Source organism: Lactuca serriola, chromosome 4, assembly GCF_051521515.1.
Source record: "Lactuca serriola cultivar US96UC23 chromosome 4, Lser_US96UC23_V15, whole genome shotgun sequence".
NCBI lineage: Eukaryota > Viridiplantae > Streptophyta > Magnoliopsida > Asterales > Asteraceae > Lactuca > Lactuca serriola.
In genome coordinates, this window is record NC_136411.1 from 84,716,940 (window position 1) to 84,744,879 (window position 27,940).

The following is a 27,940-nucleotide window of genomic DNA, read 5'->3' on the forward strand; positions in this document are numbered from 1 at the left end:
ATTTGTGGAAGTAATGTAGTCCAATCTCTGCTTCCATTTCTTTGGCCCTTCATAATCAGAAAAATCCTCATCACTTGAATCCGATGAAACATTCCCATATGCCTCCTGTATATACATGGGTAAAATAGTCATTTGATTTCATTCTGTGCAAGAAAGAAACAGCTCATTCAATGTTTTATTTTTATTTTCAAATCTGATTTGTTTATCATTCTCAATTTCTTCCAATATATAATCAATGTTTTATTTTTATCTTACCGCTCATGGATCCAACAGAAATTACAATGATTAATGATCTAGGTCTCTCAAATGACAACTACACAATTAAGGTCCGAATAATCAGGCTTTGGAAACAAACAACTTGGTCGAAACCACATGAGACACGACAAATCGGAATGATTTTAATGGATGAAGAGGTATTTAAACTTAATTGCTTTAAACATATTTAATGATTTCAACTTATCATATTATTAGTTATACACTATTATGTTAATCATATAGTTGTTTATGTCTTATTTATTTAATCGTTTTTTAAGGGAAATAAAATTGAATGCACTGTGGAGAAACCATATGTTATACTGGGAAAAGCACTTGAAGAATATGATGATGTTTACATTCATAAGCCGACACTTGGTTTATATGTTGATGATGCCATGAAGTTTGTTGACATTCAAAACAAATTGTTTTTTCAATATACCACTAGAGTAAACAAGTGCATTGGTTTTAATGGGCCCTTGAATTCTTTTGCTTTTGCAAACTTCCAAGATCTTATCGATAAGGCGATCCCTTCAACTATTTCTTTTGGTAAAGTTCACAACATTGATTTCACATTTTACCTCTTATAATATTTGTATATAATTTGTCCATCCTAACACTAATTATATACTATCATCTTACATAATGTATACTATTGATGTGATCGGTAATGTTTTTCAATGCTATCCACTGGAACCTGCAACCCAAAAACTTGATAAAAGGATTATATTGAAATTGGAAGATTTAGAGTATGTTTCTTTTAAAACTTGTGTATTATTAGTTTAAAAATTGTTGTTTTAATTCATATACATTTAGGGGACGACAAGTGTTTGCTACTTTGTGGGGAGATTACGCTGAGCAAGTTGATTCCTATGTATCCAAACATCGGGTGAATTTTGTAATGATTATTCAATGTGCTAGGTGGAAGGATTATCGAGGTGCTTTTATTAGTAAAATGTTTTATCTTTACCATTTTCAATGTTTATATAACAAACGATTTAATCCAATATTTTTTCATTTTCTTTTCAGGGCGTGTATATGTGAATAACACATATTTAGCAACAAAGCTATTCATTGATGAGCAAGTTGAAGAAATTATTGATTTAAAAAAAAATTGATTACGTTTCAATCAAGTCCTTTATATATTACTATTAAACTAAATAGATTTTTTATTGATATTATACTTACACTTTATTTGTAAACAGGTTTAATGAAAAAGAAAGTGGATCGGCTTCTTCATGTTCTTGTGCTACAACGTCTTCTATCATGTATACTGTACATGATGACTTTCTGAAAAATACTAAATTCTACTAGATTTCCATGATCCATGAATTAGATGAGGTATATTTACATTATTAAATCTTAAACTAGTAATGCTTAATTTTCCTGATTCAACATCATTGGTTATTACTAATAACAGGGGAGTTATGCCATCATTCTTGGAACAATTAAGATGTTTCAAGATAATCAACAATGGTACTACCCGGCTTGCAAGAACTGTAAGAGAAAGGTTCATAAAATGCCCATTGAACAGGCCAATGTTTTGGATGATGTGGCTGAGAATGAATCTTGGGAATGTACACAGGAGAAGTGCAAAAAACAAGTCATAGTTGCTGAACCAAGGTATAATAATAAATTTAATATTCTTTTATTATTGTATTTATCTAATTTATATGGTTTTTATCTGTTTTTAAATACCTTAGTTTTATGCTCAAAATTCGAGTACAAGGTTTGGTGGGAGTAGTGACACTTACTCTGTTTGATCGGGATGTTAGAAGTATTCTAAACATTTCAGCATCAGATTTGATAGAAAAGTATGAAAAGGTATATATTATAAAATCCGTTATATAAAATTCATAATTTATTCTAATCATTTCTACATTTTAAGTCTAATTTTGTTTCATTTACTTTTTTTAGATGAGTGAGACTGTTGCTTTTCCTGTTGAGATCAATAAACTTATTGGTAGAAAAATGGCTTTCAAAATTATAGTTAGAGGCTTTACCTCTGGAAGAAAATACATCCGTAGTTACAACATATCAAAGATAAGTGATGATGTTGACATAATTTTTGCGCTCGAGCAGCTTGAAAAAGCAAACCACATTGAACAGGTTTAACTACAAATAAGTCTTAATCCGTCTACAAATTATGTTTTATATACTTGATATTTACCAATCTAAATTACACTTTACAAACTGTTATATATATAGGACACTGAAACTGAGTCTGTTAATGTCGTGGTCTCAGATTTCAACTCTCAGGATACAATTGGTTGTAAGGTATAATTTCCTACTTTTTTTTTCTTTTCACTCCTTTTACATTATTCCTATGTCAATCATTAACATATGTTAATTCTTGCATTTAAGGGTTCTGCTTCCTTCGTTGCTGATAATACTCTTATCTCTACTTTTCCAAATACCATTTCAATGAGTCCATCAACCAACCATGACACCACTAGCTTGCTTTCACCAACTACCAATGTGAAACGTAAACTTGTAGATGTTTACGATCTTGAAGATACTGTTTGTGAGTCATCAACAAAATCTTCAAAAAAATCCAGTGGAATCAAGGAAACTGTTATGTCCACCCAACTATTGATTCCTAAAGTCGAGAAGTGAGATCATATGAACGTTTCAAACAATGTTCAGTTTTTCGTTTTTTATTTATCATTCCAGTCAAACATCAATTTTTAGGTTTTATGGTTTGTCAAGAATACTTTCGTTGTTGGTTTCACAAATTCTGTTTTATTTCGTTATATGTTAAGAATGGATTTTGAGTTCTTTATTAAATGTTGTCATTTATTTAGTTTTAAATTGTTATTTATTACATCTTATTATTTTTTAAAACTTTGAATTAAATTGATTCAACAATGTACATTTATATTTTTTTATAATAGAAACATGCAACATTTTAATTATAACAAGTTACTTAAATTAGTAAACGTACAATATTATTACATAAACTTAATGAAAAATAAAAGCTTGATAAACAGTTAAACACGTATGTAACCAATGTCATGTCATCACATAACCTGGTCCCGATTATAAAATTATATGTCGTGGCAATCCACCAAAAGTGAAATGTGAGTAATATTTGACCCTATTTTGTTTTGGGTCTCCCTTATTATAAGCATGTTAAAATACTAGGGTAGACGTTTCGCAGTTTCACACAACACTAATTTAGGATAAAGGAAAGCAATAAGCGACATACATCAACTTATACTAAGCAGTCCCATGCTTATATGGCTCCACAGACAACAATGTTTGTATTAGATCTACAACACATTTAGGCAACTCTTTGAAAGTTTCAAGTAAACAGCTTTCATACGGAGATTACGCTTTAAACATGCTATTAAGTAATTTTGTCCAAATTAACATGCTCTTACATCATGCAGAGAAAAGGAAAAGAAACATGCCCTTACATCATGCAGCTTTTTGTAGTTCAATCTCTGAACTTGTCTCTTTGCAGTTATAGGGGCAGAATCGTCATTTTCCATATTTTGTTTTCAAGATTTCTTCATCTTTTTCATATACTACAGACTCTTTAACAACTTCAGCTGATGTCACTTCATTCTTGCTGATGTCACCAAAATCCTCTGAATCAGATGTAAAATCTGATCCAGAACTTTTGGCCTTATTATTATTATTATTATTATTATTATTATTATTATTATTATTATTATTATTATTATTATTATTATTATTGTTATTATTGGCTATGGCTCCCAAATCTGAAGATGCAGAAGAGAAATCAGAGTCATCAGACTCATCAGAGCTTGGATCCTCTACATCCACCTCATCTTCTGCTACTTGTGGAGCATCAGAGTTATAATCGTCATCTTCAGAATCATCAGATTGAAGCCCTGAAATGTCATTTAAGTTATCCCCAGACATTGCAGTTTCAGGAAACACCTTCTGCAAGATATGAAAATCAAGATTTTTGTAAAAACCCAAATCGAATATTTTATTAAAAATGACCAAACTGACCTCCCAGGTATCGTTGATGGACAAATTTGTCCCCATGGAATCATTTAACAAGTCAACACAGTCAACCTTGCAATCACAAGTAGGGCAAAGCCACCCTTCATCACCAGGAGGAACTGTATACCAAAGAGATGATAATAAATAATTGGAGGGAAAAAGAAGAAAAGAAAATAGGTAGACAGGGAATCTTGATAAATCAGAGTAGGTTGACAACATTCATCAATTTTAATTAACATGACTTTGGCCTTATCATTATTATTCTTCCGTTTCATTGGCCCTTCAGAATCAGAAAAATCCTCATCACTTGAATCTGATGAAATATTCCCATATGCCTCCTGTATATACATAGGTAAAATAGTCATTTGAACTCATTAGTATTCTTCCGTTTCTTTTGGCTTAACCTATTAAGTAATTTTGTCCAAATTAAGTCAAAAAGTAACAACCGTATGGAATAGTTGCTGAACTCATTAGCTCAAAAACTAACAGGGACTATTAAGTATTACCTCAAAACTTTTTAGCAATTGCTGCTATCCAGGCTCTATCTTTATCATTATATGCTTAACTAATGCTAGATGCAAACAACACAACCCCTGTAATCTTGTCTTGAAAGTTGTTCCCTTTAAGCACAGGTAAAATCAATACAGAACGTGTCTCTTTAGCAAGCATGTCCCAGTGCTCAGAACACACATCTTTTTGTAATCTCCTTTAGAATTAATAATGTAATTATCGCAAAATGAATTAACAACAGTAGATCATGGGTCATATTCTAAAGAATATGATTCTAATGGTATAGAGAATATGATTCCAACAATATTTTCCTTTTGTATATTGATGCTACCCATGCCCTTGTCCTATCTCTTCTCTTATCTACTCGGATTCTCACTACTTTTCCTATTATGTCCCTGCATTACACATATACCTAAACCCACCAAAAGGAAAGCACAAAATCTGGCTAAATATTCTCCAATTAATAAAAAAAAATCTGAACCTAAATTAAAATCTTCATCAATTAATAACTTTTATTATAAAACAAACCTTAACAATTCATGTTCCACTACGTCTGCCCATCGGAAATCCTTTCTCGATCACTTTATTTCCATCTCAGCACCCATAAACTCCAACGGTATCATCTGTGATTTCCTTCTACCGTCGTTGTTTAATGAACCCCTTTTAGTTCCTTCGATCTTCAATTGTACACCAGACGATCCAAACCGCATCTTGCATTCTGCTTAGGTCAACAATCGATATTCACAGATTCAACGCCTCCTTCGTTGCTCACGGTGTTGTTTTACTTTTTTATCCACATTCTTTACGTAAACCCTTTTTTATATTTAAGATAACTAATGTTTAATATTCAACACCGTATGATAAAATAAAACTGTGAAAATAATTTTTGAAATCGTTGTTAAGCAAAAAAAAATCAAAAGTAAAAGAAGTAAATAAACTTTCTATAAGAATCACTATAGTTTAATTTTTTTTTATTTCTTTTTTTTTTCCTGGTTTAACTACCGAAATCTATTTTTTTCCAATTAACTACATAAGGTTTGTCTTCATGTACAGTCATTTTTTATATAATCCAATAATGTATATTAAATTTAAATATATAAATACAAATTCTTTATAATAAGTCCACGTCCATTTATTTTTATTAAATATAAGCTTCAAAAGATGTTAAATTAACAATTTTTTTTACACGTACGTATTTTTATAATGTGTCAATTTTACTAATTCATAATATATACTATCAATTTATATAACATTGGTTTATTATAGTTTTATTACATGATCTATTGTTTTTTATGATATAAACATCGTATGGATTCAAATCATTCTAAAGACCGGCGCAAATAAAAAAAAATTAAATTTGGATAAAAAAAAATCCAATGTCGACAACTATTTCAATTGGTAATTATTTTTCAAAGTGTCCATTTTGTTTTATAAATCATTACTCTTTTATTTAATTTAATTTATAAAAATATTGATTAAGTCTTATTGAAATTTTTATTACACATAATCAATAAATTATATTATTAATCCGGTAGAGTATTATATATTACATGTTGTTTTTCCTTATAAAAATAACTATTTTACCGTATATAACATATCATTATCAAAATCTAACTATTTCATTTTATTCTATATATCTTGCAGGTAACAATAAAAATATAAATTCAAATATTTCAGATGATATCAGCATACAAGTTTTCAATCTACTTTGACATATCCTTTTAATATTACAAGTTCATTATCCAATGATGCTAAACATAAAAGAAAACTTAGAAAGTTATATTTAGATAACAAAAAATGTAAAGATAAAACCACCACGGCAAATGGTATATTTTTTTTTCTTTCATGCATTTATAATTACTTTGTTACCAGAGTATTGTTTTTACACAAAATTTTTAATTTTGTTGATTAGTTTTTATTTTCTATTAATCTTTTGCGACATAAATAATGCATATTCCCTTATAACATTCTTAGTATTTCACAAGTAACAATTTTTCCGATCAACATTGTTTTGATTTTTTAATATTTTATTTAAATAAATTTCTTATATTTCGTTTTCGATGAAATAAATATACAAATATTTTTTTCTTCGTATATATGTTAATTATAAATGTTTTGAAGGTCTTAATAACTTTTTTCTTATATATTTTTCTCAGTGCTTACTAATGACATTAGCAAAAGTCAAACCATGTCATCAACCAACTTCAATAATGTTGTTGGGGACAATCAAAATGTCAACCCAAACATTTATAAAGATAAACGAAAACAAATAAAAGATTGTTTGAATAATAGAAGATCCATTCAGACTTGCACCACACCAATCGGTAATATGCTATATATTACATAATTTATCTTTCATCCATATAATGTATAATTAATTGTGTAATAATATATTCATTTGTTTATTATGTTTGTTTTATTTTTTGTAATAATTGAAATATTTTTATTTCAGCGATTATATGGAGTGTGCTCAGCAATGTTTCAAATCTACTTTCAATTATACGACAAGAACTCCGTTATTTAACATTATCAATGGTATATTGAATAACTTTTCATATAAGTTATCCCACTACATAAGTTACATAAAACATTGTATACAATTTAAATCATACTATTATCCTTTTTATTTCAAAATTCAATACTGACATTTATACTTTTAGTATATGGACACAAATAATTTATCCTTATCAACATCTAACCACTTCAAATTATTCTATATATCTTGCAGGTAACAATGAAAATATAAATTCAAATATTTCAGGTGGATATCAGCATACAACTTTTCAATCTACTTTGGATGTTAATATTACAAGTTCATTATTCAATGATGCTAAAGATAAAAGAAAACTTAGAAAGTTATATTTGGATAACAAAAAATGTAAAGATATGACCACCACGCCAAATGATATATTTTTTTTTCTATTATGCTTTTATAATTAGTTTGCTACGAGAGTATTCTTTTTACATAATATTTTTAATTTTGTTTATTAGTTTTTATTTTGTGTTAACCTTTTGCGACATAAATAATGCATATTTCCTTATAACACTCTTAGTATTTCACAAGTAATGGTCATAACGATCAACATTGTTTTCATTTTTTAATATTTTATTTAAACAAATTTCTTATATTTCGTTTTCAATGATATAAGTATGCATATATTTTTTTTCTTCCTATATATGTTAACTTATAAATATTTTGAGGGTTATAATAACTTTGTTCTTATATAATTTTCTCAGTGCTTTTTTCGTAAGGCAAGGAAGTCAGTGCAGGTAGGCGAGGGCAGTTATTAATGACAGTAGCAAATGTCAAACCTTGTCATCAAGCAAGTCCAATAATGTTACCGGTGACAATCAAAATGTCAACCCAAACGTTTATAAAGATAAGCGAAAACAAAGAAAAAATTATTTGGATAATAGAAGATCCATTCAGACTCTCACCACACCAAACGGTAATATGCTATATATTATATAATTAATTTTTCATCCATCTAATGTATAACTAATTGTCTAATAATAAATTCCAATGTTTATTATGTTTATTATATTTTTTATATTAATTAAAATATTTTTATTTCGTAGCGTGTATGGAGTATGCTCAGCAAAGTTTCAAATCTACTTCCAATTATACGACGACAACACCATTATCTAACATTACCAATGATATATCTAAATTCTTTTCACATCAGTTTTCCTACTATATAAGTTACATAAAATATTATGTATGTATTGTATACAATTTAAATCATACTATTATCATTTTTATTTCAAAATTCAATACTAACATTTATACTTTCAGTGTCAAGAAATAGACAATATTCTATATTGTCTAATGATATGACAGCCACATCTTCGTTAGTAGTCACTCGAGATAATTCTATCAGTTTATCTTTGAGAAACAAAAAGTCTAAAAGGAAGATCTCAAATATATATCATCTACCCATAGACTAAAAATCAGATGAACACTTAAATGTTCAGCATAATCATGTTCAATTGATTTCGGGTATCTCAAAAGGTAACACTAATGATTATATTAAACTATTACTCATTGCAAGAATAATATATTTATATCTTTAATCAAGTTTTTTTAAACAGATTATTTCGACCATGGTGATCAGAGTTTTGTGTGTACGAGTTGTCATGCAAAATTATGGCAAAATGAAGCTCTTAAAGGCAATAAAGATGGCAACAAAACATCTTTTTCAATGTGTTGTGGTAACGGAAAGGTCCAACTTCCTGAATTAAAAGAAGCACCTGAAGATTACCAAAATCTTTATCGTTTTGTTCATCCCGAAGGGAAACATTTTTTGAACAACATTCGTCTGTTCAATTCGATGTTTTCATTTACATCGATGGGTGGAAAAGTTGATTCTTCCGTTAACAAAGGTAAAGGTCCATATATTTTTAGACTTAGTGGTCAAAATTACCATTGTATGGCACCATTGTATGGGCAGCCTTCTACCTATAGATGGATCAAAACCAAATTTCTCTCAACTATACATATATGATACTGACAACGAACTTTCAAATAGACAACACACTTTCAGGTATATTTCATGTTTATTTTTTATAACAATCCTTTTTTTTCATTATACTTATTTACCTACTAAATATTAAATATAATCATCATTATTAACAGTACACAAAAAGATGGGTGCAATTTAACTTCTAAGCAACTTGATATCGAAATCATAAGATTTTTGAAGGTTATGTTGGATTCAACAAATGAGTTGGTTAAGTGTTATAGAATGGCAAGAGATTGTTTTAATGCAAGTCCTAATATAGATCTAAAGTTACGTCTTATAGGAAGAAGACAACATGATGGAAGGACATATAACCTACCTACCGCTTCTGAGGTTGCTGCTTTAATTGTTGGTGACATTGGTAATTCAATTGATAATAGAGATATCATCGTAAAAACTAAATCAGGCAGTCTACAACGTATAAATGAATTGCATCCTGCTTACCTTGCTCTTCAATACCCACTGCTCTTTCCTTATGGGGATGATGGATATCGAGTTGACATCCCTCATAGAGGTGTTACGTGTTCAACGAATAACAAACGATGTAACTGTACAATGAGAGAATTCTTTTCTTATAGGATTCAAGACAGGTTTAACATTTTCTCATTAATTCTGAATTCAAGAAGGCTTTTTCAACAATTTATGGTAGATGCTTATACGATGATTGAAAGCGAGAAGCTGTATTACATACGAAACCAACAAAAAGTTCTTCGATGCGAGTCCTATGAAACTTTACACAACGTGAAAAACAATGGAAATACAGATATTTCGAATATTGGACAGCGTGTGATATTGCCTTCTTCTTTTACTGGTGGTGCACGCTAAATGATGCAAAACTATTTAGATGCCATGTCACTTTGTAAGTGGTTTGGCTACCCAGATTATTTCATAACTGTAACATGCAATCCAAAGTGGCCCGAGATTCAAAGGTTTATTGCTGACACAAACCTCAAACCCGAAGACAGACCAGATATCCTATCTAGGTTGTTCAAAATGAAGCTAGATTCATTAATTAAAGACTTAAAGAAAAATTCATTATTGGGTTCGGTCGAAGCAGGTAATTTATGTTAATAATGCATTCTTAAAGTGTTTTTATATATTTTGTTAATATGTTTTTTTTTCAAAATCTTATAATACGTCTCTATGTAAATAAATTGTCAGTTGTTTATACGGTGGAGTTTCAAAAGCACGGCCTACCTCATGCTCATATATGTCTATTCATGCACTCTGATTACAAGCTCCCAACCGTTGGATATATTGATCGTGTTATTTCTGCTGAAATTCCAAACAAAGACGACGATCCAGAATTGGATGCACTTGTTAGCGAGTTCATGATGCATGGTCCTTGTGGTAGTGATAATCCTAAATGCCCATGCATGATTGATAACAAGTGTTCAAAAAACTTCCCAAAGACATTCACAGAGCATAATTCGGTTGATGAAAATGGTTATCCAATATATAGGAGACGTAATGATGGATCTTTTGTTGAAAAGTCTGGTGTTAAGTTAGAGAATAGAAATGTGGTTCCATATCACAAACTGCTTTTGAAAAGATACCAAGCTCACATTAATGTTGAGTGGTGCAATCAGGGTGCTTCCATCAAATATTTGTTCAAATATATTAACAAGGGTCCTGATAGGGCTACTGTTGCGGTTGTACCAAACAACAACGCAGATGATAATGACGATGTAGTTGACGAAATAAAAAACTACTACAATTATAGATATTTGTCTGCATGTGAAGCTTCATGGCATATATTCAAATTTGATGTTCATTTCAGGACTCCTTCTGTTGTGAGGCTTCCTTTTCATCTTCCTGGACAACAAAATGTTGTTTACGGTGCTGACGATGATATTGAAGATGTCCTCAATAAACAGTCTGTTTCTTCTTCGATGTTCTTAGCTTGGATGGAGTGTAATGAACATAATAAGGAAGCACGTAAGCTTTCTTATGTTGAATTTCCTACCAAGTTTGTTTGGAAATTGAAGGATCGTTGTTGGAAGCCAAGAGAAAAAGGATTTTCTATCGGTCGAATTCAAGCATATTTTTTGAGAATCCTTTTAAATAAAGTCAAAGGTCCTAAATGTTTTGCAGACATTCGTACGGTTAACGGACATGTGTGTGCTACTTTTAGAGAGGCGTGTTATTGTGACAACCCAAATTTATTGCCGTTACATAATCCCGTTCTCACTAACGGAATTCGTCGTTATGTATTAATTTCCGAAATATTTGAAGTCGTCAATAAATACATATCTAGTTATTTATATTTTCTTGGCATTATCATTTTAGTATAAGTATAAATAACTGGTAAGTGTTAACCCTGTTTAACTAAATAGAGTTATATTACCACTCAACCACTTCACCCGGGTAAAAAGTTTTAACCCCGTTAAACTTTAGCATCGGGTAGCCGTGTACCGGGTGCAATACCCGAGACATATATAAAGTAAATGAACACCACTTTGAACCCTTTTCACCACTCATTCACTCTCTCTCACTACTTTCTCTCTCTAGACCCGAACCCGACTCCAAAACCGCGATTTTCGGCTTCCAAACATAAGGGTTTCTTCCCTAGCTTGTTCTAAACGTACTTCATTGTATTTAGGACACAAAAATCTTATGATTTAGAGGAAAACATAGAGTTTACGGCCAAGGAAGCCTCTTAGGCAGTAAACACCCAAAACTTGGCCAAAAGTCCCATTTTCCCTTCCTTTAAGCTGGGATATTAATTAAGGAATTAGCCTAGATGAGTTTGGACATGAAAACACAAGTTTTTAAAGCCTAAAAGAGGGTTTACGGCCCAAGCTTGTGCTTAGGCTGTAAACACCTAATTTCCATGTTAGATTGCCCCAAAAACTCATCCAAGGCACGTTAGAATTTAGATATGATCTTAGGAAATGCTTAAGGCCATTAAGCAACACATTTTAGAGCATAAAAGGGGAGTTTACGGCCAAGACTATGCTTGGTCCATAAACACCCAATTTCCATGCCAAAATGTCCCAAAAACTCACCTAAGGCCTTCTGGAATTTAGTTATGATTTAAGGGAGTGCTTAGGACCATTTAACAATCCATTTTGAGGGACAAAATGGAGTTTACGGCCCAAGCACAAGCTAGGACCGTAAACTCCCCCAAATGACACCAAATGAAGGTTTTAACCCTCCAAATTGGTCCTAGGCATTTACTAGAAATATACGGAGTTGATTTGAGGCCTTAACTTTCACTTTTGGGGGAAAACAAGAGTTTACGGCCAAGCCTAGGGGCTTACGGCCGTAAACTCCCAAGGAGTGGCCTTTGGGCTGTAAACTCCAAGGGAGTAAACTCTTGGACTCCCCCGTAAACCCCTCTTGGCCTTGTACTACTCCCGGGAACCCCTTCTAAGCCCTAAGACCCCGAATCAATGCTAGAATGCCTAAATACTTTAATGAAAAGCATAAAAGGATTAATTTCTTGTAAAATACATATTTCATATGACATTAGGGTCTTAAAAGGTGCACAAGTCTTTATTTGGTACAAAACGCTCAACCGACACTTTCACCCGATTCACCCGATTTACGCGATTTCAGGTGAGTTCATACCCCTTTAATGAACATTTCAAATGTTTTATATGTTTTAGGGGGGGATACAAGTCAATTATACATGTTTATGGAAATTTATACAAGTCAATTATTCATGTTACGGAAATTAATCACATGTGATTTACTATCTGTAGTGCAAATCACATGTGATTTACCACTATGTTTTATAAAAAGGATTTTCATTTTCAAAACTATTTTGGATAAATAAACAATTTTCTAAATGTTCCCTTTTGACAAGATTTTTAATAAACAAATTCCTTATAAAATGTAACCACACCAATATATTTATATAAGTAAGACTTGAAGGACTTAGGACCGATAGCTCGCCTTATTTCCTGTTCTTGTTTGATTGTGGGCTTAGGGTAGTTGTTTATCCGTCCGACTGTCGTTGATTTCTTAGTTATATATCATATATATTAGTGTTGGATACGAGTATTTTCATTTCATTCGATGTTTAAACCACTAAACTGACAAGAATCATACACACTATGTTAACTATAATAGGTATAGTTAAGGCCACTATTACTCGCTATAGCTACTACTCTACACACTATAATACACTCTATTACGATACTATGCACTAACAAGAGAACGCACTACGAGTTATACAAAAGATTACTGCACTATCATACAAGAGAAAGCACTAATTAAGAGATAACACACTAACCCACTACGAGATACTCTATTCGCTACGCACTACGCCCAGAGTCTTCTGACAGGAAGACGACGCTATATGTATAGATCTATACGGGGCAGACGCTATTACATCCCGACTGTTAACTTCAGTTCGAGCCGCGCAGGCCCAGGGATGCCGCTACTTCACTACACTGTGCATGACCGGGAAGGTCATGGGGTCCGCTATTATACACTCTATTGGTATCATACAAGGAATACACTATAACCACACTAAAACACTAAACTAAAGACGAAGTTAATATCCCGAAGTAAACAAGTATTTAACACTAAAGAAAGTTTGCACCACTATTATTGACTTCAGGCATAATCTACCGTATTGCATTACTTATTGGAAATTCACTATTATACTTTTACAATAAATGGTTTTCAAAGATGAAAATGACATGTTTCTTAAAGGTTTTCACTTACAACGTATTTCTGGATTTTCTAGGATTTTCTACTACTTATGATTGTAAAGTTGCAGCTTTTCATACTATCGGTTCTATTGCTTTTATACAAAAACTCACACTAAACTCTTATGAACTCACCAGCGTTATGCTGATATTCGTTTTCAAAATAACTTGTATCCCCAGGTCAAAGATAGACAGGTACAGGTGCAGCATTTTGGAGAAGGTGGAGCATACAAGATCCATCTCTTATTTTTGTATTATTTTTGGTGTTTGCTAAACATTACAAGACACACTTGTAATTAAACTCACTATGTGATGCAATGGTTGTATGTTTCTTGTTTTTACTATTATGCAATTGTGATGATACTGTACATGACGTCCTCCACCCCGAAACGTATTCCGCCGTTATCGGTTTTGGGGTGTGACAGATTGGTATCAGAGCATTGTTTATAGTGAATCAAGTATATCAACCTATAAAAGATATACGAACTATAAACACTTCAGGACTAAAACACTCTGACCAAGAATATATACTGTTAAGTATCTAAAAGATTTAACTAAGTATATATATACACACATCACTATAAAACACAGAAGTCAGTATCACCCTAGAACAGAGCAAAAGTATTAAGATTGTTGGACAGCACAGTTGGGTTTAGAGACATATATTCACATTTGGGGGGATGTAGCCTGATCAACTACGTTTTCCTGGGAGTGACTAGCATGTGCCTAAGCTAGGTTATGGTGTTGCAGCAAGTCTAAAAACTTACCAACACTACCACAATAACGTTACCATAAGAATACTATAGGAGTATTCTGTATCTCTAGAACACACGTATGTGGTAACAAAAAGGGTCGTTACTGGTAGGATAATAGTTGCTAAGTGGATACACCACGGTTACATGTGACTAGGGCGCTATAGATTCAGAATCTGTAGCCTTTGCTTCATTCCATGTTCTTGTTTGATTGGGGGTCTGAAGTTAGGGTTGCTTATTCGAAGGACTATCTTACTTCGGTTACATGTAACCGGTATGCACTACGCAAGTATTGGGTCGACTAATAACGATTCATCTTATAAGTATCTTAGAGTAGTACGTCTATTAACCTTTCCTTTCCCCTTTCTCATGTAGATAGCATGGCTGGCTTCCACCATCCCGGTGATCCGTACTATCCAAATCTGGGCAATGGAGGATGGCTCGATGAGGAGTCAGATGATGAACACCCGATCCCTTTGGATGATCATCATGCTGAAGGTTTCTCGGATAACTCCAGCTCCGAGCCAGAAGTTAACAACCAACCTCTTGAAGCTCCGAACCCCAACCCCCGTCCGGCATTTCAGGGTCCCACTCCTATGTGGGCCATATCCTTGCACCGATGGAGCGAGGAGCAGGGCTAGCCCTTACCTTACAATGGAGACCGAAGCTTCTACAACATAAGCGAAGGGGGATCAGCAGACCGGGTTCTGCCCATCATGATCTGAAGGATTGCCAGGAATGTCGAGCAGGGTCAAGCTGTTATTGGTCGAGTTGTAGAAGTGGATGCCAACTCGAATCTCAACACGGTTCGCATCCGCCAACTTGAAGAAGCCATGGACAGGACAAGGAGGACCAACTAGGCTCTGCAGTATCAACTGGCTGCATCCCGAGCCGAAGTTAGGGAACTTCGAGCACGCCAAAGGACTCATGATCGACACCTTCAAGAAGTTATGCGTCAGCTAACGGATCTGAGGGTTCGCCCAACAAGTAACCGTCGCCAGTAGAAGACGTCTAGTTACCTCACTCTTTTGTTTAAAGGACTAGCCTTTCCCCTCTATGTTCCGTAGATCTCTTGTCTGTAAACATTCCTAGCTTAAAGATACTCCAACTAGACCTCTAAACTGCCAACGTTTTCTTTATGGTTTGATGTAAGACCTACTGATAGGTCAATTTTCATGAACTTGTGTTACATCATTAATACTAGTATATTGGCAGTCGATTACTCTATTGCTATGACTCTTATTCTGATCTTGGGTTATGTTGATTTAATCCACGAAACACTCTATTCACATTTGCACTAGGCTCTTACTATTGCTATCGTTTCTATGATCTTCCAGTGAAAGATGCCTCCACGAAAGCGTCCAAACAGAAGAAGACCAGCAACTCAAACCCCTCCTCCACCACCTCCTCCTACGCAGTTCGATCCAGTGTTGTTCCAAACAGCTGTGACCGCGGCTGTGACAGCAGCCATGGCCCAAATGAACTCCGGGGACGCAAGCGGTGGTAACTCTAGGTTTGGTGAAGTCCATCAACGAGTGCAGGGATGCACTTATAAGGACTTCATGAACTGTAAGCCTACCTTCTTCGATGGTACCGGAGGAATTCTAGCGCTATCCCAATGGTTCGAAAGAACCAAAGCCGTGTTTGAAATATGCTCTTGCCCCGAAGAGAGCAAAATCAAGTTCGCAACTGCTACCCTCACTAACAGGGCCTTGACATGGTGGAACGGCCATGTCAGTGCACTCTCCTTGGTTTCAGCCAATGCCATGGGCTGGGACACTTTAAAGGATCTTATGAGGAAGGAATACTGCCCTAGGGGCGAAATCCAGAAACTTGAGGAGGAACTCTGGAACCTCAAGATGAAAGGGACTGACATAACAGCCTACACGGCCAGGTTCTGCAACTTGGCGACTATGTGTCCCAACATGATCCCATCCGAAAGCAAGAAGATTGAACGATACATCTGGGGTTTAGTGCCCCCGTATCGAGGAAACGTTCTGGCCTCATGCCCTACCACTTTCGACAGCGCCAAGGAATTGGCCCAGAGTCTGATCGACCATGAAGTCTCTTCCACACCAGCAACAGCAACCACAACTACCACTGCACCACCCGATTCATCTGACAAAAAGAGGAAGCGATGGGATAAGAAGAAAGGCAAGAAAACTCAAACCTCCTCCAAGGACCAGCAAATCGTGGCGGTCCATGCTGCCACTACTCCATCCACTCCTGCACCACCAAAAGCTTATAGTGGGAATCTACCCAAATGTCCCAAATGTCCTTTCCACCACCACGGCCCCTGCCGTGAATTGCAGTGTTCCAACTGCGGTCGGAAGGGCCATACGGTGCGATTCTGCAAGGCCCCTCCCAAACCGATCTCGCAAGTTCCCAGTTCGGGAGTGACCCCGACGTGTTATGGCTACGGTGAAGCTGGTCATTTTAAGAAGAACTGTCCGAAGGCTACAAATGCTGGGGGAACTGGAAGGTTACTCGCTATCGGTCACAATGAAGCGGTAGTGGATCCCACAGTGGTCACGGGTACGTTTCTTCTCAACAACTCTTATGCCTGTGTCTTATTCGATAGTGGTGCAGAAAGAAGCTTCATAAACCAAAACTTTAAACACTTACTCAAACAAACTCCTCAACCACTAAAAGAAACATTCGTCGTAGAAATGGATAACGGGAAGACTGAAAGCTCTAACGAAATCTACATAGGTTGTACCCTCACGTTAGACGATCACCCATTTCCAATCGATCTTATACCAGTCTCAATCAAAAATTTCGATGTCATTGTTGGTATGGACTGGTTGAGTCTTCCTCGCGCCGATATCCAATGCTCCGACAAAGCCATTCGCCTGAATCTCCCAAATCACGAAACCCTATTGATCTATGGAGATAAACCCGGTACGAGCCTTCGTATCATCTCCAGTATTCAGGCTCAGAAATACTTGCGCAAGGAATATCGCGCCATTCTTGCTCACGTCGTCGACACTAGCCAGGAATCAAAGGATCCAAAGGACATTCCCATTGTATGTGAATTCCCTGATGTTTTCCCAGAGGATCTTCCAGGTCTACCCCCCAAATGTCAAGTTGAGTTCAGAATCGACCTAGTCCCAGGAGGTACTCCCGTAGCTAAGTCGCCCTATCGTCTAGCGCCGGCCGAAATGCAAGAACTATCCGGTCAACTCAACGAACTGCTCAACAAGGGTTTTATAAGACCGAGCTTCTCACCTTGGGGAGCTCCGGTCTTATTCGTGAAGAAGAAGGATGAGTCGTTTCGGATGTGCATCGATTATAGAGAACTCAACAAACTCACAGTCAAAAATCGTTATCCTCTTCCTCGTATCGACGATCTATTCGACCAACTGCAAGGAGCAAGTTACTTCTCCAAGATTGATCTTAGATCCGGGTATCACCAGTTACGGGTGCTTGAGGAAGATGTCCCGAAGACAGCCTTCCGAACCCGTTACGGGCATTTTGAGTTCGTAGTGATGCCCTTTGGACTGACTAACGCCCCCGCAGTATTCATGGACTTGATGAATAGGGTGTGTCGTCCATATCTAGATCAGTTCGTCATCGTCTTCATTGACGATATACTCGTCTACTCTCGAAGCGAGGAAGAACACAAGGATCACCTGCGACGAGTCCTGGAAACGCTGCGATCAGAGAAGTTATATGCGAAGTTCTCTAAGTGCGAGTTTTGGATCCGGAGAGTTGAATTCTTAGGACACGTAGTTAGTGAAGAAGGAATCCACGTGGATCCCTCCAAAATTAAAGCTATTGAGAACTGGTCAGCACCGAAGACGCCTACAGAAATTTGCCAATTTCTAGGCCTCGCTGGCTACTACCGCAGATTCATCCAAAACTTCTCTCGGATTGCGAAGCCTCTCACCATGTTGACACAGAAGGGTGTATCATTTGACTGGGAAGAGAAACAGGAGAAGGCATTCCAGACCCTGAAGCGAGCTTTATGCACTACACCGGTATTATCCCTTCCCGAAGGGACAAAAGATTTTGTTGTATACTGCGATGCATCAAATCAGGGGCTCGGTTGTGTCTTGATGCAACGAGGTAAGGTCATCGCCTATGCCTCAAGACAGCTAAAGACACATGAGGCGAACTACACTACTCACGACCTCGAGTTAGGAGCGGTCGTCTTCGCACTAAAAATCTGGAGACACTACCTGTATGGAACGAAGAGCGTGGTGTACACTGATCACAAAAGCCTCCAGCACATACTGAACCAGAAAGAGCTCAACATGCGACAACGCCGATGGGTCGAGCTACTCAACGATTACGATTGCGAAATCCGATACCACCCGGGGAAAGCCAATGTAGTAGTAGACGCCCTGAGTAGGAAGGAGTATTCTGGACGAAGAACCAAGTCACTGACAATGACTATCCGTTCACATCTATCCGCACAGATCAGGGAGGCTCAGCTGGAAGCCTTAAAGCCTGAGAATGTGACGGGAGAATCCCTGCGTAGAATGGATAAAAGTTTGGAGGTCAAGGGTGACGGAGCCTACTACTTCATGGACCGAATCTGGACCCCGCGCCATGGAGGTTTCAGAGACTTGGTCATGAGGGAAGCACACAACACTCGCTAATCCGTCCACCCAGGCTCAGATAAGATGTATATGGATCTCAAAAAGCTATACTGGTGGCCTAACATGAAAGCGGAGATCGCTACCTTTGTGAGCAAGTGCCTTACTTGAGCGAAGGTCAAGGTCGAATATCAAAAGCCATCAGGACTCCTCCAACAACCAGAGATACCGGAATGGAAGTGGGAGCGGATTACAATGGACTTTATAACCAAGCTACCCAAGACAGCGGGTGGGTTAGATACCATTTGGGTCATCGTCGACAGATTGACCAAGTCTGCACACTTCCTACCCATCAAGGAAACGGAAAAGATGGAGAAACTCACAAGAACATACATAAAGGAAATAGTGCGGCTGCATGGCGTCCCTATATCTATTATCTCGGACAGAGATAGTAGATTTACCTCTAGATTTTGGCAATCACTACAAAAGGCGCTAGGGACGAGGCTGGACATGAGTACAGCCTACCATCCGCAGACTGACGGACAAAGTGAGAGGACGATCCAAACTCTAGAAGATATGATGCGAGCTTGCGTGATCGACTTCGGTAAATCGTGGGATACACACTTGCCTCTTGTGGAGTTTTCCTACAACAGTTATCATACGAGCATCAAGGCAGCTCCATTCGAAGCCCTCTACGGCTGGAAGTGCAGATCCCCTCTGTGCTGGGCTGAGGTGGGTGACACTCAGTTAGCTAAGGGACGAGTTCCTGATAGCGCCCTCACTGGTTCGGAGATTATTCGAGAAATGACCGAAAAGATTGTACAGATTCGCGAACGACTAAAATCCGCTAGGGATCGACAGAAAAGCTACGTAGACAAACGGAGAAAACCCTTGGAATTCCAGGTGGGAGACTGAGTCCTTTTGAAGGTCTCGCCCTGGAAGGGCACGATACGCTTCGGAAAGCGTGGAAAGCTGAACCCAAGGTACATAGGGCCTTTTGAGATTCTCGCCAGAATCGGCCTCGTAGCTTACAAACTCAACCTACCCCACGAGCTAAGTAACATACATCCTACCTTCCACGTTTCAAACCTAAAGAAATGCCTGTCCGACGAGACTCTCGTGATTCCCCTCGACGAGATCGAGGTCAATGAGAGCCTCAACTTCGTGGAAGAGCCTGCGGAGATTATGGATCGGGAAGTGAAAAGAACGAAACAAAGCCGCATCCCAATTGTGAAGGTTCGGTGGAATGCCAAGCGTGGACAGGAATTTACTTGGGAACGCGAAGATCAAATGAAACTCAAATATCCCCATCTCTTCGCTTAGTAGTATTGTAATACTTATCTGTATGAATTCTAAATTTCGGGACGAAATTCCCCTAACGGGGGGATGATGTGACAACCCAAATTTATTGCCGTTACATAATCTCGTTCTCACTAACGGAATTCGTCGTTATGTATTAATTTCCGAAATATTTGAAGTCATCAATAAATAAATATCTAGTTATTTATATTTTCTTGGCATTATCATTTTAGTATAAGTAAATATAACTGGTAAGTGTTAACCCTGTTTAACTAAATAGAGTTATATTACTTTTCAACCACTTCACCCGGGTAAAAAGTTTTAACCCCGTTAAACTTTAGCATCGGGTAGCCGTGTACTGGGTGAAATAACCGAGGCATATATAAAGTAAATGAACACCACTTTGAACCCTTTTCACCACTTATTCACTCTCTCTCTCACTACTTTCTCTCTCTAGACCCGAACCTGACTCCAAAACCGTGATTTCCGGCTTCCAAACGTAAGGGTTTCTTCCCTAGCTTGTTCTAAACATACTTCATTGTATTTAGGACACAAAAATCTTATGATTTAGAGGAAAACATGGAGTTTATGTCCAAGGAATCCTCTTAGGCCGTAAACACCCAAAACTTGGCCAAAAGTCCCATTTTCCCTTCCTTTAAGCTGGGATATTAATTAAGGAATTAGCCTAGATGAGTTTGGACATGAAAACACAAGTTTTTAAAGCCTAAAAGAGGGTTTACGGCCCAAGCTTGTGCTTAGGCCGTAAACACCCAATTTCCATGTTAGATTACCCCAAAAACTCATCCAAGGCACGTTAGAATTTAGATATTATCTTAGGAAATGCTTAAGGCCATTAAGCAACACATTTTAGAGCATAAAAGGGGAGTTTACGGCCAAGACTATGCTAGGGCCATAAACACCAAATTTCCATGCCAAAATGTCCCAGAAACTCACCTAAGGCCTTCTGGAATTTAGTTATGATTTAAGGGAGTGCTTAGGACCATTTAACAATCCATTTTGAGGGACAAAATGGAGTTTACGGCCCAAGCACAAGCTAGGACCGTAAATTCCGCCAAATGACACCAAATGAAGGTTTTAACCCTCCAAATTGGTCCTAGGCATTTACTAGAAATATACGGAGTTGATTTGAGGCCTTAACTTTCACTTTTGGGGGGAAAACAAGAGTTTACGGCCAAGCCTAGGGGCTTACGGCCGTAAACTCCCAAGGAGTGGCCTTTGGGCTGTAAACTCCAAGGGAGTAAACTCTTGGACTCCCCCGTAAACCCCTCTTGGCCTTGTACTACTTCCGGGAACCCCTTTTAAGCCCTAAGACCCCGAATCAATGCTAGAATGCCTAAATACTTTAATGAAAAGCATAAAAGGATTAATTTCTTGTAAAATACATATTTCATATGACATTAGGGTCTTAAAAGGTGCACAAGTCTTTATTTGGTACAAAACGCTCAACCGACACTTTCACCCGATTTACCCGATTCACCCGATTTACGCGATTTCATGTGAGTTCATACCCCTTTAATGAACCTTTCAAATGTTTTATATGTTTTAGGGGGGATACAAGTCAATTATACATGTTTATGGAAATTTATACGAGTCAATTATTCATGTTACGGAAATTAATCACATGTGATTTACTATCTGTAGTGCAAATCACATGTGATTTACCACTATGTTTTATAAAAAGGATTTTCATTTTCAAAACTATTTTGGATAAATAAACAATTTTCTAAATGTTCCCTTTTGACAAGATTTTTAATAAACAAATTCCTTATAAAATGTAACCACACCAATATATTTATATAAGTAAGACTTGAAGGACTTAGGACCGATAGCTCGCCTTATTTCCTGTTCTTGTTTGATTGTGGGCTTAGGGTAGTTGTTTATCCGTCCGACTGTCGTTGATTTCTTAGTTATATATCATATATATTAGTGTTGGATACGAGTATTTTCATTTCATTCGATGTTTAAACCACTAAACTGACAAGAATCATACACACTATGTTAACTATAATAGGTATAGTTAAGGCCACTATTACTCGCTATAGCTACTACTCTACACACTATAATACACTCTATTACGATACTATGCACTAACAAGAGAACGCACTACGAGTTATACAAAAGACTACTGCACTATCATACAAGAGAAAGCACTAATCAAGAGATAACACACTAACCCACTACGAGATACTCTATTCGCTACGCACTACGCCCAGAGTCTTCTGACAGGAAGACGACGCTATATGTATAGATCTATACGGGGCAGACGCTATTACATCCCGACTGTTAACTTCAGTTCGAGCCGCGCAGGCCCAGGGATGCCGCTACTTCACTACACTGTGCATGATCGGGAAGGTCATGGGGTCCGCTATTATACACGCTATTGGTATCATACAAGGAATACACTATAACCACACTAAAACACTAAACTAAAGACGAAGTTAATATCCCGAAGTAAACAAGTATTTAACACTAAAGAAAGTTTGCACCACTATTATTGACTTCAGGCATAATCTACTGTATTGCATTACTTATTGGAAATTCACTATTATACTTTTACAATAAATGGTTTTCAAAGATGAAAATGACATGTTTCTTAAAGGTTTTCACTTACAACGTATTTCTGGATTTTCTAGGATTTTCTACTACTTATGATTGTAAAGTTGCAGCTTTTCATACTATTGGTTCTAATGCTTTTATACAAAAACTCACACTAAACTCTTATGAACTCACCAGCGTTATGCTGATATTCGTTTTCAAAATAACTTGTATCCCCAGGTCAAAGATAGACAGGTACAGGTGCAGCATTTTGGAGAAGGTGGAGCATACAAGATCCATCTCTTATTTTTGTATTATTTTTGGTGTTTGCTAAACATTACAAAACACACTTGTAATTAAACTCACTATGTAATGCAATGGTTGTATGTTTCTTGTTTTTACTATTATGTAATTGTGATGATACTATACATGATGTCCTCCACCCCGAAACGTATTCCGCTGTTATCGGTTTTGGGGTGTGACAGTTATGCTCTTTGAGTTTTGGAAGATGATAGGTAATATATTGATGCAATTGAGGAAGCAAGTCATTCAGGTTCTGGATATTATTTGCGTTATTTATTTGCAACTATGCTGAAGTCTAATAGTTTGTCGAGATCGTACTTTGTCTGGGAAAAAACTTGGCAATACTTATCAGATGGAATTCTCTACAATCAACAACTAACATTAAAGGCACCAGGTAATATGTTATTTTTCATTATTTAAATTAATGTTTTACTTAATAATTCTTACATAATATATTATATTTATTGAATAAAATTTATTATATATTTAACTAAAACTTATTAACCTTATTATTATCGTTATGTTTTAATTTTATATAGTTATATATCTAGAAAAATTAACTTGCAAATTTCTACAGGTTTATCGCTTGATGAGGATCAAGTTAAGAACTTAACACTTTATGATATTGAAAAATTTTTACTCCAAAACAATTCAAGCCTCAAAGATTTTGATGGTTTATCGCTTGATGAGGATCAAGTTAAGAACTTAACACTTTATGATATTGAAATTTTTTTACTCCAAAACAATTCAAGCCTCAAAGATTTTGATGGGATGCCTTACCCTGATCATGAGTCTATATCTTCTTCAAATAATCGATTGATTACTGAGGAGCTAGATTTTGACAGGACGACTCTATTACAAGAGTTTTATCAGCTACTTGGTTCATTAACAGGTGAACAAAGAGGTGTTTTCGACGATATTATCACAAATGTTAAAAAAAAGAAAGGAGGTGTCTTTTTTGTTTACGGTTACGGAGGTACATGGAAAACATTTCTTTGGAAAACATTATCCGCTGCTTTAAGATCGAAGGGTGAAATCGTGTTAAATGTTGCTTCAAGTGGTATTGCTTCCTTTTTATTAACAGGAGGTAGGACAGCGCACTCTCGATTTATAATCCCTTTAAATCTTACCGAGGATTCGTTTTGTTCTATAACGCCGGAAAGTGATGTTGCTGAATTGTTAAAAAAAACATCATTGATTATATGGGACGAGGCACCCATGATTCATAAGCATGCCTTTGAAGCTTTGGATAGATCTTTGAAGGATATATTGGGTTGTCATCTTCGTAGCAACTCAAAATTGCTATTTGGAGGAAAAGCAATTGTTTTTGGAGGTGATTTCAGACAAATTCTACCTGTTGTTCCTAATGGAAGTAGACAAGACATCATCAATGCTTCAATAAGTTCCTCCTATATTTGGTCAAATTGCAAGGTCTTAAGATTAACAAAAAACATGAAGTTAAGTCTTCATACATCTAATATTGAAGAAACAACCACATTTGCAAACTGGATTTTGAATATAGGTGAAGGAAAGGTTGGTGGCTTAAACGATGGCGAGACAATTGTTGATATACCAGATGATATTCTCATTATAGATTCATCGTATCCTATTGGTTCATTAATTACATTTGTCTATCCTTCTATTGTTGAAAATGCCAATAATCCGATGTTTTTTCAAGAAAGAGCAATCCTTGCACCGAAAAATGAAGTTGTTCAAGAAATAAACAATCGTTTGTTAAAATTATTTCCTGGAGATGAAAAAGAATACTTAAGTTCAGACAGTCTTTGTCAATCGGAGTTTGTACACGATGACTTTGACGAATCTTTATACTCTCCTGATGTTCTAAATGACCTTAGACCTTCAGGTATGCCAATTCATAAATTGGTATTAAAAGTCGGTGTTCCAGTTATGTTATTGAAGAATATTGACCAGAAATACGGTTTGTGTAATGGAACAAGGCTGCGAGTTATAGCATTGGGTAAGCGTGTTATAGAAGCAGAGATTATTTCTGGAAGTAATATAGGAAAACGTAGGTTTATTCCAAGATTGTCAATGACCCCGTCGGATAAAAGGATTCCTTTCACATTTCAATGAAGACAGTTTCCACTTGCTGTATGCTTTGCGATGACAATAAACAAAAGTCAATGACAATCGCTATCAAATGTTGGTTTGTTTTTGAGACAACCAGTGTTTACTTATGGACAATTGTATGTTGCATTGTCTAGAGTTAAAAGCAGAGACGGATTGAAAATATTAATTTTAGACAACGAAGGAAACCCTACCAATAAGACATCTAATGTTGTATTCAAAGAAATATTTGGAAATTTGTGATTATTTAGAATATTTCATTAACGATTTTTTTTTGTATTTTGGGTTCAATTACATACTTATTCAATAAACTCTTCACTTATATGTGTTGTATTATTTGAATAATTCGTTGATGTTTAAAATTTTATATTATTTATTTCAAGAAACCCGTGTAACACACGGGTATTACACCTAGTATATATATATATATATATATATATATATATATATATATATATATATCTAATAAATGAATAGGGTTAACCCTATTCTGCCATGTGTCAAACTATTAAATAATATTAGGCCACGTGTGTAACTCCTAAATTCAAATTCAAAATATTCTATAATCAATTCCATATATTATTTGAAACAATTTCTGTATATTATTAAAATGTAAAAGTAATTTGAAAAATAATAAATAATAAGATAATAAGATAAAACAACAATTTATATTAATTGTTCGTTCTTAACTTCTTTTAGGGGAACAATAAATGTATTGTCCTTATTTTAATATAACTACCAAGTTAGTAATATATATAATCGAAAATTTTCAAATTTATTTTAATAACCACAATGATAAGGAATTTCATGTACCCAAATGGGAGGAGTTCTTGAATGGACTAGGTCTTGTTGGAAAGGTTATGTGTTTAGTCCCAGGGGGCGACCCAGTTACTTGTATTGGGGCTTTCATATCTGTGGACGATAATGGCTTTATTCAGATTATTGAAACCGGTTCTTTGGAATAGTTGAATTTGATAAGGGCTTAGTTACATTTTTTGTTCAAATATGCATATCTTTATACCTACTTTTCGACCCAAGACCTTACCTTAATCACCGGAAAACCCCTTTTTTTTATTTCAAGCTCAGTGGTAGAGCGGTCGGCTGGTAACTGACTAGTCGGGCGTAGAAAAGAAGAGTCCTGACTAGTATACCGTCTGCTATTCTTACTAAATCTCAAGATTGAATTGGTAGTTGTACAATTGAACACGGTATGGGAACTATACAAATTGAACACGGTATGGGTAGGAGTCAAGTGGAACATAGAATTGTTTGTAGTCAAATTGAACATAGAATTGTTTATTGACAAGTTTGTGGGTATGTGGTTTTTGCATTTCGTTCAATAGGGGGCATCGCCGTTCTTAACCGAGACTCAGGTTAAGCTCCGTCTCGGAACCTTGTGGGGTTAGGAGTAAAGCATCCCGAGGTTGGCGCATCTCGTTGAGCGTGGAGAAGCATTGGGAACCCAAATTTCTTTCTTCGGAGCCGTTTCTTTTCCCGTCCCCCCGCCCCGGCATAGCGCTTCGCTTCCGGTTCTTCGGAAGAATCAAGTGACTTCTCCCTTCTTCATTGATCTGGGATAGGAGTGAAAGAATCATTATAAAACTACGAGGTCGCCCCCACTTCTTAGAGCTCTCTTGCTACCTTATAATAGGTTCCTTAGACTATAGGCAGAAAGGCCGAGGCAGAGCCAGCAATTCTCTAAAAGCAAGGACGATTAGCTACGTTCCAATGAAGCACATTCCAACAATTACCTAGCCCGGTAGGTGGAGGAAAAAGGCGGAGAACATTCTTTAATCAAAGGCGCCAATACCCATATCAGGATTAGACCCAACGATTAAACAACTTATTAGAAATACAAGACAGCCAATTAGAAATGTCACTTTTTTTACTACCCGGAGCTTCGATACATTTCGAAATCGAGAGATGTCTACCGGGGGAGGTTCTATCAGACAACAATTAGCCAATCTAGATTTACGAATTATTATAGACTATTCATTGGTAGAATGGAAAGAATTGGAGGAAGAGGAGCTCCTGTCGGCCTTCTTATGTCAGGATATGGCTCAAATAATAAATATTCTTTTTTAGGTGGTCTACGAGCTGCTGCTCAATCAATTAGTTACGAAATACCATTAACTCTATGTGTGTTATCAATATCTCTACGTGTGATTCGTTAAGACATAAATTGCCCCTACTTCTTTTCTTTCTAGGAAAGAAGTGTCATGATTTGAATATCTATTTTCGTTTAACAGTTCCGATGAACAGTCACTCACTTTTGACAATTATACGATTCCAGAAGATGATCTAGAATTGGGTCAATTACGTTTATTAGAAGTGGACAATCGAGTGGTTGTACCAGCCAAAAGTCATCTACGTATTATTGTAACATCTGCTGATGTACTTCATAGTTGGGCTGTACCTTCCCCAGGTGTAAAATGTGATGCTGTACCTAGTCGTTTAAATCAAACCTCTATTTCGGTACA

The 27,940-nt window shown here is 36.0% G+C and overlaps 3 protein-coding genes across 3 annotated transcripts; 2 read left to right on the top strand and 1 right to left on the bottom strand.

The window, feature by feature from the left end:
• The first annotated feature begins 260 nt into the window (after nt 1-260).
• Nucleotides 261-2,868, top strand: LOC145098575 (uncharacterized). The gene is made up of 9 exons (XM_079036201.1): nt 261-413; nt 534-801; nt 1,069-1,141; nt 1,458-1,527; nt 1,673-1,875; nt 1,956-2,076; nt 2,170-2,361; nt 2,461-2,529; nt 2,617-2,868. Exons 1-9 carry the CDS (start codon nt 261-263, stop codon nt 2,866-2,868), a joined length of 1,401 nt encoding a protein of 466 aa, XP_078892327.1.
• A 713-nt stretch (nt 2,869-3,581) lies between these two features.
• On the bottom strand, nt 3,582-4,900 carry LOC145100234 (uncharacterized). The gene is made up of 3 exons (XM_079037588.1): nt 4,737-4,900; nt 4,237-4,568; nt 3,582-4,164 (listed from the first exon to the last, which is right to left on the bottom strand). The coding sequence occupies exons 2-3, from the start codon at nt 4,447-4,449 to the stop codon at nt 3,736-3,738; spliced, it is 642 nt and encodes a 213-aa protein (XP_078893714.1). The 5' UTR covers nt 4,450-4,568; nt 4,737-4,900; the 3' UTR covers nt 3,582-3,735.
• Nucleotides 4,901-10,085: 5,185 nt separating this feature from the next.
• Nucleotides 10,086-25,466, top strand: LOC145098576 (uncharacterized). Its single transcript, XM_079036202.1, has 3 exons — nt 10,086-10,317; nt 10,422-11,198; nt 23,950-25,466. Exons 1-3 carry the CDS (start codon nt 10,086-10,088, stop codon nt 25,464-25,466), a joined length of 2,526 nt encoding a protein of 841 aa, XP_078892328.1.
• Nucleotides 25,467-27,940: the final 2,474 nt, after the last annotated feature.